The 17,764-nt window shown below is 38.6% G+C and overlaps 1 protein-coding gene across 2 annotated transcripts in view; it reads right to left on the bottom strand.

The window, feature by feature from the left end:
* The window catches only part of LOC117297446 (epidermal growth factor receptor substrate 15-like 1), a 40,531-nt gene that overhangs the window by 8,637 nt on the left and 14,130 nt on the right, over positions 1 to 17,764 (bottom strand). For both annotated transcript variants that reach the window (XM_033780484.1, XM_033780485.1), the window contains exons 3-14: positions 15,073 to 15,210; positions 13,805 to 13,900; positions 12,837 to 12,917; positions 11,237 to 11,362; positions 9,943 to 10,002; positions 8,423 to 8,632; positions 7,156 to 7,313; positions 6,247 to 6,421; positions 4,387 to 4,533; positions 2,893 to 3,102; positions 2,131 to 2,280; positions 848 to 1,054 (exon numbers count right to left, since the gene is read on the bottom strand). In XM_033780484.1, coding sequence (XP_033636375.1) covers positions 848 to 1,054; positions 2,131 to 2,280; positions 2,893 to 3,102; positions 4,387 to 4,533; positions 6,247 to 6,421; positions 7,156 to 7,313; positions 8,423 to 8,632; positions 9,943 to 10,002; positions 11,237 to 11,362; positions 12,837 to 12,917; positions 13,805 to 13,900; positions 15,073 to 15,210 — 1,758 coding nt within the window. The remainder of the gene's footprint in view (positions 1 to 847; positions 1,055 to 2,130; positions 2,281 to 2,892; positions 3,103 to 4,386; positions 4,534 to 6,246; positions 6,422 to 7,155; positions 7,314 to 8,422; positions 8,633 to 9,942; positions 10,003 to 11,236; positions 11,363 to 12,836; positions 12,918 to 13,804; positions 13,901 to 15,072; positions 15,211 to 17,764) is intronic.

Raw genomic sequence — 17,764 nt, 5'->3', positions numbered from 1 at the left:
GTTAGTGCTACAATGGCATGCATGCAGTTGTTAGACATGAGGGTGGTAGTCAAAGACGCCAATTCAATGTGTTTTTTTTTTTTTTTTTTTTTTTTTTTTTTTCCTGCTGTTTCGATGATGCATACCAAATGACTTTGCCTAAATCCTTCAGTATAATCATTACAAAATGCCCTGACATTGCAATATTGTTGTTCTTTTCTTCAATCAAATTTTGCCAGGAAAATAAAAAAAAAAACAGAAATAACAGTAAATGCAGATGGTGAAGTTGCTGAGTGTTTGGTGTTGCTACATGATGGTATCGCCGGGCGTATGTGTGATGTTGCTGGCCATATGGTGATTTGCTAGGCGTATGTGTAGTTGGTGGGCAAATGGTGATGTTGCTAGACGTTTGGTGATATTGCTGGGCGTAGATTATATGGATGTGATAGTTCAAAAGGGTTAAAGCATGGCTGAAGGAACCATAGCTTCAACCAAATACCGAAACATAAGCTTTCGGAAAATTCAAATAGTCTGAGCTAAATGTGAAGTTAGAGAAAATGATCCTTTCCATGTTTGAGTTTGTTGGAACCCAGCTACATTTTGCATGGTTAGCAACTTTTTTTTATGCAATCAGTCAGGTTTTTTTGCAAAGCTTTTTCTTCCATTTAGGGTTGTTTCCGTTTGGTAGGATTTTTAACCTTTAGAGAAACTGCCACCAAAAGAAGCAGGGAGAGTGAATGTCCAAGTACATATGAAAATATATATCCATATTGTTACATAATAAAAACAACGGGCAATTTTAAAAGTGTATGTGCTTTTGGACTTTGGCAATGTAGAGTGTTAATACGCAAAAGCTGATCCCACTTACCGTTGCTCTGTTACTGAATGCATCTATATCTGTGGACGGTAATCTATTATGATGGTGAGGTAAGCCAAGGTCTTCATGTCCTTGCAGTACACCGCTCTGGTTGCTGTTAGCGTGAGGCGTCAGGCTGGTTAGGGGCGGCTCAAACTGAAGGATCTGACCGTTTAGTTTGTTCTTACTCTCCACCAGACTCTTCAGTTTGGTTTGCAGCTAGACGCGGAAAAAAAGACAATTGAAACAAGAGACTATAAAAAATGTAATGATATCAATTAATGAGCCATTGCGACTAGCTCAAACACTATGCATAAGTTTAACACAAAGTGGAGGTTTACGGTTTAATTAATTATTAATTGTTTCTTGATAAATTTGTTTTTTGTTCTGTCCTCTAATTCTGGTTTGTATGTTCGTGTGTATATTATGTATGAAATATAAAAAAGTGCTTGCACTTATAAAAAAAAATAATAAAAAAATTGTTAAACATTGGGATGTTTAATCGAATAAATGTGTTTGCGTTCTGAAATGAAATTAAAAAAAAAAAAAAAAAAAAATAATAAGCCAGAAATCGATCTTAGCAGTGGTCAAATTATTACAATAACTACAACCTTGAACCCAGGGCTATTTCTAACATAGACAGTCGCCCGCAACGTTTTTCAGTAGCCCATTATGTAATAGTGCAAACAAGTATTTGAAATGTATTAACAAACATTCAAAAACTTATTTTGGTCTTTCCCCAAATTTCTGCCCTTAATAATACGTTTGGTTACATTGTGCAAGGCGTGTCATGGGCGAGCGGTTAAGAGCACCGGATTCAAGCTCTGGTGTTTGACCAGCAGAGTGTGGGTTCGAATCCCGGTCGTGACACTTGCTATGTAAAATTGGGGAGGTAGTGCTTTCTGCTCTACCGACCGCGCTTCGGACTGATGATACCCAAGCCTACATCCGTATGTACTGTAAAAGGGGTGACCCTGTCTCAGCCCTAGGAGTAGGTGGCAACGGCCTCTGTACAAAAATAATTGCAGGCCTGGAATTTCACGGAGGCGTCGGAGGCCATTGCCTCCGTTGCCCCTGTTCTTGGCCTCGGTGCCCTTTCAAAAATTCCCATAGACCTAAAGATTTTCCAATGGAAGTGCCCTTTTCAAAATTAAAAAGGCCTTGCCCTCTCCAAGATGAAATTCCAGGCCTGTAATTGTAGCCCACACATTGAAGTGGCCTTCCGGCCTTGTGTGTCTGGTGACTTGCATAAAAACAATTCTTTTTAAAGGGAGTCTATAACAGTTTTTGAGTACCTGTTGCAGTTCCTGTTCTACTCCTTTGGTGGACTGCACCACCAAGTCTAGATGCGTCTTCCCTGATTCTAGCTGCTGCTCCAATTGGACCTCTTCTTGTCTTAGAGTAGTCAACTCTACACGAGCTGAGTTTAATTCCTCTTCCTGAGCCTGAGAGACAAAACATTATACAAATTGTTATTGCTAAACGAATGCACCCATATTAGTCTCCACATTAATGCCATATCTAATCCCCAACCAACAGGCATGAAACTGTAACTTCACCAAACAAAAGGAAATTACAAAATTGCAATGATTTTGAGTAGTACAATGTATTTATCAATTTTGTAATGGTAAAACTGAGATTTAAAAAAGAGAAAGTCAGCTGATCGGAGGAAACGTTGCATGCCTGTGCCAACAGGCTAGTCTTCTGTGAGCTGACTCAGTTATTAAGTTTATCCACATCTTTTGATTCTTTGTATTGTTGTTTATACTCTGTTCACAAGGTTGTGGGTTCGAATCTCCAGTTAACCGCTGATTTCACAATGACTAGAATAAATATTGTCGTCTAGCAACTGAATCACAATTTCTTGATTTGTGCAATTCATAATCAAAGACGTTAAACCAATGTTTGTGAGAGAGATTGGTTGTTGCCAGCTTGGTGTTTATATCCCCTTGTGGGAGATTGCCGAATTCCCTTGATGGGAAGATCATCTAAACAAACAAACAAACAAACAAACAAACAGACAATTGATCTTTTAATCTCTAAATTTAATCCCCTACCTTCAGGCTAGTCTCCTGGGAGCTAATCTGATTCTTGAGATTATCTACATCTTGTTGTGTTTCTTGGCACTGTTGTTTAACCTCGGCTAATAATGCTTCCAGCTTAGTGCGCTGCTGATCTAGCTCCCCAAGTCTCTTCTCAGCGTCTGCCTTTTGTGTTTCTAGCTGCCTGGTCTGCAATGTGGACTTTTCCAATTCACTTTGAAGTCCCTTGAACATTAAAGAGGACAATATTTATGGGGTGTCGTTGCCGAGCGGTTAAGAGCTCCGAATTCAAGCTCTGCTGATTCTGTTCAGCAGAGTGTGAGTTCGAATCCCGGTCGTGACACTTGTGTCCCTGAGCAAGACACTTAACTATAATTGCTTCTCTCCACCTAGGGGTAAATGGGTACCTGTGAGGGCAGAGATGGTTCTTGTGATTGATTTAGCCGAGTAGCGCATATTTGTTGCACGAGGCTGTATACTCCCCAGGGAGCTGCGATGGTTTAAGGAGTGAATTAAGGCCCAGTGACCAGGCATAATATCTTGAAGCGCTTTGAGACACCCGTAGGGGGTGAAAAAGCACAATATAAAAACTCAATATTATTATATTATTTATTATTAATATTATCAGCAAATACATAAATACAACCCAACCATAACTTAAGTGTTTTGTTGTCACTTTGTTGAACAAATTTTTGATTGAACAACAAAATTTTGACTGAAGCGGGATTTGAAAATGCAACCTCCAGACTACCGTGCACGCGTGCTCTACCAACTGAGCTTTCTAGCCCTTATGCTGGCAGTCTCCATAATTTGTCAATATCTTCGCTCAGTGGGCTAGTCAGAAGCAAACCGTGTGGTCTTGATGAAATGGCGGTATATAAAACATTTTTTGTATGTATGTATGTAAGCCAAACGACTGTTAAAGACACTGGACACTTTTGGTAACTGTCAAAGACTAGTCTTCTCACTTAGTGTATCTCAACATATGCAACCTGTGAACTCAATTGGTCGTCGAAGTTGGGAGATAATAATGAAAGAAAAAACACCCTTGTCACACGAAGTTGTGTGCTTTCAGATGCTTGATTTCGAGACCTCAAAATCTAATTCTGAGGTCTCTAAATCAAGTTTGTGGAAAGTTACTTCTTTCTCAAACACTAGGTTACTTAAGAGAGAGAGAGCCGTTTTTCACAATGTTTTATACTATCAACCTCTCTCCATTACTCGATACCAGGTAATGTTTTATGCTAATAATTATTTTGAGTAATTACCAATAGTGTCCACTGCTTTTAACCATCGTATAGCCAGGGACCACACCCAAGTTTATGATACAACCTGGTAACAAGCATCAGATGGATCACCTAAAGGGGATGTGACTTCTTAAATAAAATAGCAAGAAATAAACCACACGAGAAATTGACTAGGTAAATTTCTTTGTTCAACCCTACATCAACAAAAAATTTACCCAAAATGCGCATCAAGAGCGCCCTCTCCCGATTGTTTGCTCCTTACCTGTACTTCCAGCGTCTTCATCTTGACATGTTCTTCTTTGGTTCTGATATTAATCTGGAGCTGTCCTTTCTCTTTGCTCAGACTTTCTATTTCTTTACTTATTGCATCTAATTCTTTAATTGCCGAGAAATCGCCAGCAGCTAAATCCTAAAAAAACAAAAACAAAAACAAGAATGGTGTATTGACAAACACAATTGCCCCGATGAGATAAAAGATGTTATGTCAGATTTTTGGTCCCAAACATTAAAAAAAACAAATTTTTTTTGAGTGAATGGTATTTCAAAGAGTATCACCAGCTCTAACGAAAACGAGTTTTAAAAACTTTTACGTTTAGTGGTCAGGAACCATGACAAAAATTTAAAACGATTCTTATAAAACACATAAGAATTGGTCACGCGATATATTGTCGGGATGCCGACAAAAAATAAGCACTTTATTTCACTGCTATTAATAATTGGCGTAATTTTTCGAGCAATGGCTCAAACGAAAGCTTGTAACTTTCTCGACCCCAATCAAAATACCTGTTGAATTTTAAATCAAAATTTTTTGGTCAAATCTGCCAAAAATCTGCCAAAAATCTGACATAGCATCTTTAACCTCATTCTTGAGTAATTACTTGGAATTTTTTTATTTTGTTTAAGCCGTAATGACCTTGACATTTGTCCCCCCCAAAATAGGCTTCTGGGGGATCCCCTAGACCTATCCACACAAGTGCGGAGGTAAAATGCCAAGTCCTTCTTGAGGTATCACCCTGACAACATTTCTTTTCTTTTAGCCATAATGACTTTAAACTTAGGGGGGTCCAAAAACAATAGGCTTCTGGGGGATCCCATGATAAATCCACAAGCCAAGTTTGGAGTTGATACGGCAAGTCCTTTTAGAGTTATTGCTCTGACAAAATTTCTTTTGTTTTAGCCATAATGACTTTAAACTAAGGGGGGTCCAAAAAGAATAGGCTTCTGGGGGATCCCATGATAAATCCACAAGCCAAATTTGGAGTTGATACGGCAAGTACTTTTAGAGTTATTGCTCTGACAACATTTCTTTTGTTTTAGCCATAATGACTTTAAACTTAGGGGGGTCCAAAAATAATAGGCTTCTGGGGGATGCCATGATAAATCCACAAGCCAAATTTGGAGTTGATACGGCAAGTACTTTTAGAGTTATTGCTCTGACAACATTTCTTTTGTTTTAGCCATAATGACTTTAAACTTAGGGGGGTCCAAAAACAATAGGCTTCTGGGGGATGCCATGATAAATCCACAAGCCAAATTTGGAGTTGATACGGCAAGTCCTTTTAGAGTTATTGCTCTGACAACATTTCTTTTTGCTTTAGCCATAATTACCTTAACATTAATCTTAGGGGGGTTCAAAAACAATATGCTTCTGAGGGAACCCTAGACCAGTCCACAAGCCAAGTTTGGATTTTTTTTTTTTTTTAAATAAGGAGTGCCCCTGAAAAAACAAGCATAATATCCCAAAGTGATAGCTAAGTGCTTATTTCAACAGACCATTCCACGATAAAAAAAAAACAAGAAGAAAAGAAAGGAGATAATGGTTATTGGACTATGCCTCACTCACTAGAAAGTGATGAGAGACACAACAACTAGCATCACCTGAAATCATAATTACTGTAAAACAGGACGTTACTTAACGTATTTATTTACTCTACATTTAAATGACTGCATGCCCTGGGTAGTAATGTCTGAGATATATGTTTGTTTTGTTTTAGGGTATCACCTATCTTGTCATTATCTTTGTTCAGGGTGCAGCTGTTCTTGTTCTACATGGAGCTGCCAAAACACTAATTGTTTCATGGATAAAAAAAGTTGAGTTTAAAACCTCTGTTACCGGCCTTACCTGTAATCCACCAGCAGCAGCTTTTCCTGGTTTAGGTCTTAGTGTCGGTGGTACCATCTCAGGTGTTAGTGCCTGCGGTGGGTTGGTACCTGACTGAGCTTGGGCTACAAGGTACATCGCTAATGCAAACTGTTCTGCATTTAACTGCCCCGTTTGCTTTGTATCGCATAAATTCCTGTCATTAAAGAGAAGAGAGAGAAAATTGGGAGTTTGCCAAAAATTCCTCTCACATATCTTAAAGGAACACGTTGCCTTGGATTGGACGAGTTGGTCTATAAAAAGCGTTAAAAACCGTTTGTTATGAAATGCACATATGGTTATAAAGATGTTTTAAAAGATGGTTACTTGCGCCACATCACATTGTAAACTCCTGGCCTCGGTCCCGTGTAAAATTTGAGCTCTGATTGATTCATTCTAATTGTGAAGCCAGGGACTCCCAGACAAAGGGAACTTAATCACTATACAAAACCAAGAACCCCCACGGAAGAAGTTTAAGTTTTAGACGTGGGAGGAAAACTCCCAGAGAACTATTCTCTGGAAAACCCACGCAGTCAGGTAGGGACTGGAACCCCATCCACGTAGTGCCCCCGGTAGGATTTGAACCGAGGTCCTTAAGGTGGAAGGTGGGGGAAAAACACCACTACACCAACCCCAAAGCCTGATGAATCTAAACCAGAGTTTCTAAGTTGACAAAACAGCCATCTCACAGCGTGTGTTTGTGCGGCCATTTTGTAAGTTGAGCAAACAGCATCGCGTGGGCGTCCAATAAAAAAAACTCAAACGTGTATTTCATATTCAACGTGCATACAGAATGGCGCGCTTGTCATCTTGCGGCCCGTCGGGTTTGTGCAAGCAGCATCACCAGTGCGCCCTCTAGTTCTTATATATAACTCTATGATCTAAACCTACCATATCTGAGCCAATATAGCTTGTGGTAATCCTGAATTGATTAGCACAGGTCTTATCTCTTCACCGCCGACTAATCCGTCTTTATCTGTGTCAATCTTCTGGAAGATGGCGTCCGAGTTTGTCTTCTCTTGAGAAGTAACTACCCATTTACTCTGCTCCTTTAGAGTATAAAACAAGAAACAGATTATTATTTTTATTTATTTCATGTATTATTAATAATTATAATACCCAAACTTATATAGCGCCCTAACCATGAAGACAAGCTCTAGGGCGCTGAACATGGAAATACGAACAAATTAAAAAATAAGAAAATACGGAATTATAACAACGGGAGTAAAAATTCTTTAAAAACATTCAAGGCGCTGAGTAAATACAAACTTTCAGAAAGATAGGTTACTACAGTGATGAATTTTGAGACCCAATTATGTAGCACCTAATAAGGGTTTACAAGGTGCTACGGCGCATACAGCAGCCAAAGCCAGGAACAACGGGGCGAACCCTTTCTCTTTTTGCAAAGTGCACTGGGTTCTATGAACATGCGTTACACATTATGGTTCATAAGCGAACCAAGACCCCCATGGAGAGAAGACTAAGAACACAATATAAACAATAATAATAATAATAACAAATTCTTATATAGGGCATTTCACAATCAACCATATCAATGCGCTTTACATTAGTCCCCTGGTCATTTGGCCAATAAACATCCCTTTAATCTTTCTCAGCTCCCATTAGGGAGTATGCAGCCCCGGGCTGCCGTGGCGCTGCGAAAGCTTTTCATTCACAACATCAACCTCAATATTCTTTTCTTTTTTTTGGGGGGGGGATAATAATAACTCCTGTTAAAGCCATTGGACCCTTTCGGTACAGACAAAAAAATAAAAGTTCACAGATTTACAAATTACTTACAGGGTTTACAGAAGGTAGTTGTGAAAGACTTCCCTTGAAATATTATTCCATGAAATGCTTTACTTTTTGAGAAAACAGTAAAACAATATCAATTCTCGCTAGCGAGAATTATGGATTTATTTTAAACACATGTCATGACACGGCGAAACGCGCGGATACACGGGTGGGTTTTCCCTTTATTTTCTCCCGACTCCGATGACCGATCGAGCCTAAATTTTCACAGGTTTGTTATTTGATATAGAAGTTGTGATACACGAAGTGTGGGCCTTGGACAATAGTGTTTACCGAAAGGGTCCAATGGCTTTAAAAACAGAATATTATCTCAGAAGTCTGAAATTTCTGGTCTGTGTGAACCAACCTGTTTGGTTCCTAGTACTGGTGAGCCTTTCGGAGAGCCATCCATGGGTATGGGAGGCGTGGCCCTCTTGGATGGTATAGCACCGGGGGGTAACACCCCTACAGCTCCTGGCATGGGTGGCTTCTTGCGCTTGGCTGGGGGCATGAGTTGGGGGCTGAGAACCATCGGTGTGGGCTCTTTCTCCAGTGCTTTGTAGACTAAATGCATCGCCTGAAAGCAGAAGGGGGCAAAACATGTAACATTCTTTATTTATCAATATAAACCACAAAGGATAACAAAGATAGGGACACCGCCAATATAGGGTTAGATAGCTCAGTTGGTAGAGCGCCGGCACGTTAATCGTTGGTCGTTGGTTCGAATCCCACTCTAGTCGAATCCAACTTGACTCGAATCCCACTGATAGTCAATTCTTTGTTCAACCCCCAAAATCAAGTTATTTATTTATTTGAGAAAACAGAATTAGCTGTTATTTATTTATTTATTTATTTATTTATTTACTTTGGTTTTCATTCAGGCTTTAAAATTAATTACAATGAATTATACAGAAGAGTTGGAAAAACAATCTCACTATGAATTATGAAAAAAACAGAGAAATATGTGGGTAACAACAAATTATACTCTTTACATGCATCATCCCCAATGCAAAACTAACATCAATAATGGTTTTTAACTGTCTTGTTTAAAGACAGTGGACACTATTGGTAATTGTCAAAGACCAGTCTCCTCACTTGGTGTATCTCAACATATTCATAAAACAAAAAACCTGTGAAAATTTGAGCTCAATCAGTTGTCGAAGATGCGAGATATTAATGAAAAAAAAAAACACCCTGGTCACACAAAATTGTGTGCTTTCAGATGCTTGAATTCGGGACCTAAAATTCTAAACTTGAGGTCTCGAAATCAAATTCGTGGAAAATTACTTCTTTCTCGAAAACTATGGCACTTCAGAGGGAGCTGTTTCTCACAATGTTTTATACTATCAACCTCTCACTATTACTCCTAATAAAGATAGGTTTTATGATAATAATTATTTTGAGTAATTACCAATAGTGTCCACTGCCTTTAAAGGCACTGAACATTATTGGTAATTACTCAAAATAATTGTCAGCATAAAAACTTACTTGGTAACGAGCAATGGAGAGCTGTTGATAGTACAAAACATTCTGAGAAACGGCTCCCTCTGAAGTAACGTAGTTTTTCGAGAAAGGAGTAATTTTGGTTGAATTTGATTTTGAGACCTCAGAGTTAGGTTTTGAGGTTCCAAAATCAAGCATCTGAAAGCACACAACTTAGGTGATATAAATAAGGGTGTTTTTTCTTCCATTACTATCTCGCAACTTTGACGACCAATTGAGTTCACATTTTCACCGGTCTGTCACGTCTGTTATTTTATGCATTTTATGTTGAGATACACCAAGTGAGAAGACTGGTTTTTGACAATTCCCAATAGTGTCCAGTGTCTTTAAGGACACAAGTGACACAATGCCCCAGCAAGAGTCAAGACTCGGATAGCGACTTACCACAGCGAACTCGTCTTTGTCTAACAATCCATCTTTATCAATGTCACTCAAATCCCATATCTACAGGTCAAGGATAAAAACATAACAACTTTCAGCAAATAACAGTTTTACAGACTTGATTTATTGTTTTGTCGGTAACAAAAGACTGAAAGGGAAGAACGATTTGGACGTACTATCTTAGGATTATTAGCACCTTTAATTCAATGATGGCCATTCTTTGCAGCTGCATGTACATGTAATTAACCCATTAAACCATAGCGGCCACAACCATGACAACCAGCTTGTACCAAAATGCCCTTGTGACCTATTTTTTACCTACAATACATTCACATATATAGAGGTCAAATGTAGTATGTTAACATAGTATCCCAATTTTTAAATACAAAGGCATAAATAGTATCCAATTTCTAAACACAAAGGCATATATTTTTCTATTTCATGTTATTTTCTGTGAACATTTTTACTTACAAAACTTGATTGAAGAAATGAACAATATTAGCAATGTCTGGACATTTTGTGATGATATACAGAAATGAAAGGGAAAAAATTTGGTTCGAACTTTTGCCCCAAGCTAAAGTCTTTACAGAAAAGAATAGGACAAATGGCTACAACAACATACAAGTTATGCAGGTAGAAAAACTGAACAGTGTTTTTGCCAATAAAGATAACAATTGAAGTTCATGAAAACGTAGTAGTGTAGACGTGGATCATAGTGCCGTGACTTTGTTATTTATTATTCATTCTAGTTTTGAAGCAAAGGATTTTCAAAAAAGTGAACCTAAACACGAGCGCAGAAAAGGAGGAAGTTTCAGCTTTAAAGGAACACGTTGCCTTGGATCGGTCGAGTTGGTCTTTGAAAAGCGTAAGATGTGGGAGGAAAACCCAAGAGAGTTACTCCAGGAGAAGCCCCCGCAATCAGGCAAGGACTGAAAACCCAATTCACGTACTGGCCCCCGGTAGGATTTGAACCAGGGCCCAATTTCATAGAGCTGCTAAGCACGATAATTTGCTTAGCATGAAATTTCTTCCTTGGTAAAAAACAGGATTACCAACTGAATTTCCATTTTGTTGCATTTCCTTGTTACTTGTATGGTTATCTTGAAACTCACGTAGAAATTTGGTTGGGAAATCCTGTTTTTATCAAGGCAAACATTCCATGCTAAGCAAATTTTTGTGCTTAGCAGCTCTATGAAATTGGGCCCAGGTCCTAGAGGTAGAAGATGGCCCCTCACCAAGAGTGGCTTTTAGATTCATTTGGGTCAAACTTGCATTAAACAAAAATATACGAACTCACCCGACTGAGTACATCCACCGGCAGGTTTGAGTTCATGAAGACAGTCCGGACTTTATCTCCAGACAATTTGTACTCGATTGGATTCAACCCTTCAAAGATTGTATCGTATTTCGACTTCTCCTCCGGCTGAAGGCACCACATCAAATGTCAAAAAAAGACACAAAAACAAAAATCAAAGATTAAAGTCTGGCATTTAGAAACGAAAAGTACAAATTGTTCTTGCGAACAATTATATAGAGTACTAAGAAAGTTAAGTATACAACATTTTGATGAGACATTGAACATAGCTTTTAAAGGGTTCTGCTGACGATTTCACCAAAATTTTCGTAACTTAGGATTAATCGCAGGACTAGGTAAGTTCTGTATCCAAAGACGTTAGGACGCATTGAACCTATCCTAAGTTAGGACGAGTTACCCTTTCTAACTCGAGATAAGATTAAAGGAACACGTTGCCTTGGATCGGTCCAGTTGGTCGTACCGTATCAATGCGCTTTACATTAGTCCCCTGGTCATTGGGCCAATAACATCCATGTAATCTTTCTCAGCTCCCAATAGGGAGTATACAGACCCGAGCTGCACCGAAGGCGCACCGAAGGCTTTATCATTCACAATATCAACCTCTACCCTCGCAGGTACCCATTTATACCCCTGGGTTTTACTCATTTCTCAAAGCCTACAGCACCCCAGCAAGTAATTTTTTTTAAGGGAAGCTTTCTACTATCATTATCTTCAAAAGTGGTAAATTCTAAGTAAAGCTGTGGAATTTGTGTTTTTGTGTAGTGTAAAAAGTACACAAACCCTTAAGAGAGGGGGGTCCCATGACGCCATGTTATTGTCCAATGTCAAGATACATGTAGAGACTTCAAAGACAAGGTAATAAACCACCAAAAAAAAACTTTGATGAGAGACTTATAAGGACACTATCTATTGGAAAATGAGTGAATGACAAAATTGAATTTGACGTTGAAGCCCCCTCTTCGAATAAAAGAATGAGAGTTATGAAGGCCATGGACTGTGGACACAATGGACCCTTCCAATGAAATATGCTAATTACATTCACGCATGCGTACAGACCCTATTGGTTGGCAAACGTTATAGAGTTGTGCACTTAGCGGACGCGCAGTCGTGTGTGCGTCACGCACCCATTAGGCGTGTTTAAAACAGCGCAATATTCCCTCAGTTTGCCAACAAAAATATAAGAGCGCACGTGCTATGTGCAATTTACATATTGCATGGGAAGAGTCTTATTCACGTATCAGACATGGGCCCAATTTCATAGCGCTGCTTAGCGGCCGATTTTGTGCTTAGTGTGCAATTACTATTTCATAGCGCTGCTAACCGTAAGCACACGAAAAGGCATTCTAACATTTCGGTGCTTACCGCACGGAAATAAATGACGTCACAATGCAAATCCACGGTAAACACGCAATATGGTCGCCCAATTTTTCTGCTAACCTGTGAAATACGCTAAGGCTTAAGTAAATTTTCCTGCTATAGTAAGCATGCAAATTTGCTTACTGTTAAGCAGCACTATGAAATTGGGCCAGGTTCAAGAATAGGGATGTGATGTGGAAGGGTTTTGGGTAAGGTTAAAACTTACCGAGACAGACCATGATGTTTCTGGTGGGCCACCAGTCATTGGAGGGGTGACGGAATGGGACGAAGCAGCTGCTGATCCTTGCTGTGGGGTAAGAATACATGAATAGTAATAACAACAATAATATACACATATTGACTGGCAATGAGGTCACTAGTGTACGTCTATTCCCCCCAAGGGACTTTGAGTGACCAGAAGAGGGACCTACTATAACATAGCTCGAACTTAAATGTGAAATAAGAACAGTAATCTGGAAAAGAAAGGAAATTTTGTAGTTGCTGTTCACGGTTCAGGTCAAGAGAGGGCGCTGTAACCAGGCACAAATTTCAAAGACTAGTGCCCGCTCGGGAACTAGTTCCCGCAAAACATGCGCGCGCGATGACTATACTATGTTAGTTCATTCCACGTGACCGTGTTTCAGCCAACCAGAATACAGAACCAGCAAGAGTTGTGTTATAACAACATTTAGAAAAGCGCCTTTTCTCACATGAGGCAACTTTTACCAGCAACTAAGAGGCAAGCAACTTCAGTGTATCCATGCTATGGGACCACTTTGGTTGCATAATGGTAAATTTGTCCAAAAAAAAGTCTCACAATCCAAAGAAAAAATTGTGAATGAAAATTAAAATGTGAATGCCTATTGCCTGAAATTGGTTGCCTGCAAATTGCCTTGTGTGACATGGCGCTATGACTCCAATTTTGACCCCCGAACAAAGATATTGACAAAATAGGGATAGGCCTACTGCCAACATAAGGCTAGATAGCTCAGATGGTAGAGCGCCGGCACGTTAATCCGGAGGTCATTGGTTCGAATCCCACTCTAGTCAATTTTTCTTTGTTCAACCCCAGTCAACCCCAAGTCAGTTTCCCTTGTGGTTTATATCAAAATACTTAACATAAAAAGGATTTCATAACCAAGATGGATACAATATGAATGATCACAGAACAGAAAAGTCAGTCAGTAATCTTACCATGTTCGGAATAGGAGCTGGTACGGTTATATTAGACAATACAACATCCCGGCCACTCTGTGCTAAGGCAATTAACTTCAGAGACACAAAGAAACCCTATGGATACAAAACAAACAAAAAAATAGGGTCATGGATTAGATTTTTTGTCCACACGAAAAGTCACCTGTGAAAGTTTCCGCTATTTAAGGCACTGGACACTTTTGGTAATTGATAGTATACAACACTGTGAGAAACGGCTCCCTCTGAAGTAACAGAGTTTTTGAGAAAGAAGTCATTTTCCACGAATTTGATTTCGAGACATCAGAATTAGATTTTGAGGTCCCGAAATCAAGCATCTTAAAGCACACAACTTCTTGTGACAAGGGTGTTTTTTTCTTCCATTATTATCTCGCAACCTAGACGACTAATTGAGTTGAAATTTTCACAGTTTTTTTTTTGTATGCATATTATGTTGAGATACACCAAGTGAGAAGACCAATAGTGTCCAGTGTCTTTAATACAGTCTACATGCTGAGAAAACAGCAACAAATTGTCACGGTATTTTCATCAAGAATGTTGGACCCATCCATGCTTAGCGAGGCAACAGGTAGGTATACTTCGTCTTAACACATTGATGAACATCTTTGTCAAAACAAAACTGCCAACTTCTAACAAAATACAACATATATAATATCGCAAAGCAAGAAATGTTTGATTTTTGATGCATGTATTAAACAGAATGCCTTAACACAAAATACAAACAAGAAAACGTCTCCAAACAATTATACCGTGTAATCTAAAACAGCTTGAAGGCACTGGACACTATTGGTAATTACTTAAAATAATTATATATTAGCATAAAATCTTACTTGGTAATGAGTAATGGAGTGCTGTTGATAGTGTAAACATTTTGACAAATGGCTCCCTCTGATGTAACATACATGTAGTTTTTCAGAAAGATGTAATTTCTCACTCAAAATAAAGACTTCAGGCCTGAAGCCTTTTTATTATTCATCTGAAAGCACACAAAGTTGTGCATTAAGGGCACTTTCTCTTTCATTGTTCTCTTGCAACTTCGATGACCAATTGAGTCAATTTTTACAGGTTTACTATTTTATGCATAAATTGGGATACGACAAGTGAGAATACTACCAAATGTGTCCAGTGCCTTTAAAGGCAGGAATCTTGAAGCCTTATAATCTTGATGCCTTTGAGTCTTGATGGCCGCCTTAATGACCTTTTCTCGACGGCCGACTTTCCAGCCGACATTCCCAGCCGATGCATCTTACCTGTTTATCCAAGTATCCCTTGCCCGTGGGGTCCGATAGTTCCCATATCTTATGAAGTGTCGTCTCTCGTAATCCTGATCTCTTCAAGAAGGCAGCTGCATCTACGGCGCCGATCTTACCAGCACCTGTCTTATCAACCTGAGAGGAGAGACGAGAAGAGAAGAGGAGGTTGATGAGATGAAGGTGAACTGGGAACAATTTCAAAAGTAGCTAAGCACAACAGAAAAATGCTTACCAGAACAAGGCTACCAGCCAAAATACCATGTCACAAATACAATATTAACAGTTTTCTGCTTACTAAAAATGAGCAGGATACAAGTCACAAATGGCACATGCATGTGACATGGTATTTGGACTGATAACCTTATTCTGTTAAGCATAATTTGTTATGTTTAGCTACTCTAGTACTGTTTGTGCTGAAGTAGCTGTGTGAAATTCGACCCTGATGAGGGAAACAATTATGTAAATCCATTGAGAATGCACACAAATGTTCTTGATCATTTACGGAAGACACTTTTCAGACAGAAATTTGCTTAGCGGGAAAAAGCTTTGTCAAATTAAACTCAGGACTGCTTCATGGCAGGGCCCAATGTCATAGAGCACCTAAAGCAGAAAAATACTGCATGAAAACTTTCTGCTAAGCATTTCAGTCTGCAGGATATCAAGCATAATACAGTGGCTCTGATGGGCAATCAAAGTCATTCCTAATACTTCACGGAGGCAACGAAAGCGATTGCATCCATGCCCCCTGATCACGGCATTGGTACTTCTGAACTGCTTTGATCAGTAGAAATTTACAGTGTCCTCATAGGGTGCCCTTTATGAAGGAGAAAGTGCCTTAGTGCCCTAGCCCTTTCAAACACAAAGCATTCAGGCCTGCAAATGATACACAAAGGGATGGGCAGACTGCAGTGAAGACTAGCAGGAATAGGCAAAAATAGTCACCAAGATAAAAACAGCTCAACTCCAATACTGAAATTTGTGCAAAAAAGGGATGCCTATTTTGATATTGCTTGCGATGAATGAACGTACAATTGCAAATCAACTGTGCCAGGAACTGTGCACATGAGATTAAACCATACTGTAATTTTTGACAGCATATACATGTAATGTAGTAGATAACATTAAATGTATTATACCATCATCGAAAAATTTTCAGTGACAGAGTGCACTCAGCATTATAATTTAATTTTATATGACTGCAATTTTCGACAGCACAGTGTAGCAGCAGGCCTGTATGCTTCGTTTTTGAAAGGGCAAGGGCACCAGGGCATTTTCTCCTTGGTAAAGGGCCCCCTATGAGAAAATTGCAAATTTCTACTGCAGCACCAAGGCAATGACCAGGGGGCATGGAGGCAATCACCTTCGTTGCCTCTGAGAAGTATGAGGCCTGCAGTAGATAACGTTATGTATTAAATCGTCTTCAACAATAATTTGTCAGCGGAATAAAATTCTACCAGAGTCCAATCAGCATTTACAAATTAAATTTTCGTCAAGAAGTTGTAAGTGTACATTAGCGTAATGGAAAACAGCTGCACCTGTTCCGACTTATATGATTTGAGGCTCGTTACTTGGAATTTAATAATCTATTCTATGTAACAAAATATCCAGCCAGGAACAAATGGTTGTCGTAATCATGTTTCCGACTGATCATAATGGGCTTTATGTTAATATTTTACTATCATATTAATATTTAATAAACTAAGGGTGACTTCACCTTGTTAACACGCAAATCCTAGACGCAACATCTTCTAAGTAGTTCATATTAATTTAATTGAAGTTCTGTCTGCGTTAATATTCAGAAACAGTTAGGGTGTGCATATGTTTGGTGAGTAAATTATTGCGCAAGAAAGAAATACTGCAAATTATTATTTCACTATCTCTTGAAAAACTCTTCAATGTTTTAAGTATGCACAGAATGTGTAATGATGGCACGTTTTTACTCTCTCAATGAGTATTTTGTGAATATATAAATTATTCTCTTTGTAAAAATTCAAATTTGCTCGTAAATGAAGCATATTTTGGGTGTGAAAATAATTTGCAAGAAAGAAATACTGCAAATTATGATTTCATTATCTCTTGAAAATACCTTCACTTGTTTACAGAATGTAATGATGGCAAAATTATATTATCACAAGACTATTTTGTGGGTACAAAATAAATTATCTTTGTTTGTAAAAAATTCAAATTTGCTTGTAAATGAAGCATAGTTTTGGCGAGAAAAGAAGTTGCAAGAAAGAAATACTGCAAATTATGATTTCATATTCTCTTGACATTGTCTTCACTTAATTAAAAATGCACAGAGAACATACCTGTAATGATGAAAATATTCTATCACTGTAATAATCTTTCATGGCTACATAAATCATTCTCTTTGTTTATAAAATTAACTTTTGCTCGTAAGTGAAACATGTATGTTTGCCGAGAAAATAATGTGCAGAAAAAAGTACTGCAAATTATAATTTCAATATCTCTTGAAAATGTCTTCACTCGATTAAGAATGTGTAATGATGCACAGAATGTGTAAAGATTATATCATCACAAGAATATTTTGTGGGTACATAAATCATTCTCTTTGTTTGGCCGTAAGTGAAGAAGACTTCGTGATTGAAATACAGCTAGTTATCCACGCTGCGTTTTTGCCTTCCGCTATTTATACAATCAGACCAGGATTACCTCCAGTTCCGCTGCT

The sequence above is a fragment of the Asterias rubens genome, chromosome 12 (assembly GCF_902459465.1).
Source record: "Asterias rubens chromosome 12, eAstRub1.3, whole genome shotgun sequence".
Taxonomy (NCBI): Eukaryota; Metazoa; Echinodermata; class Asteroidea; order Forcipulatida; family Asteriidae; genus Asterias; species Asterias rubens.
The sequence above is the reverse complement of the archived record's forward strand: the minus strand, read 5'-3'. Positions and strand labels throughout refer to the sequence as shown.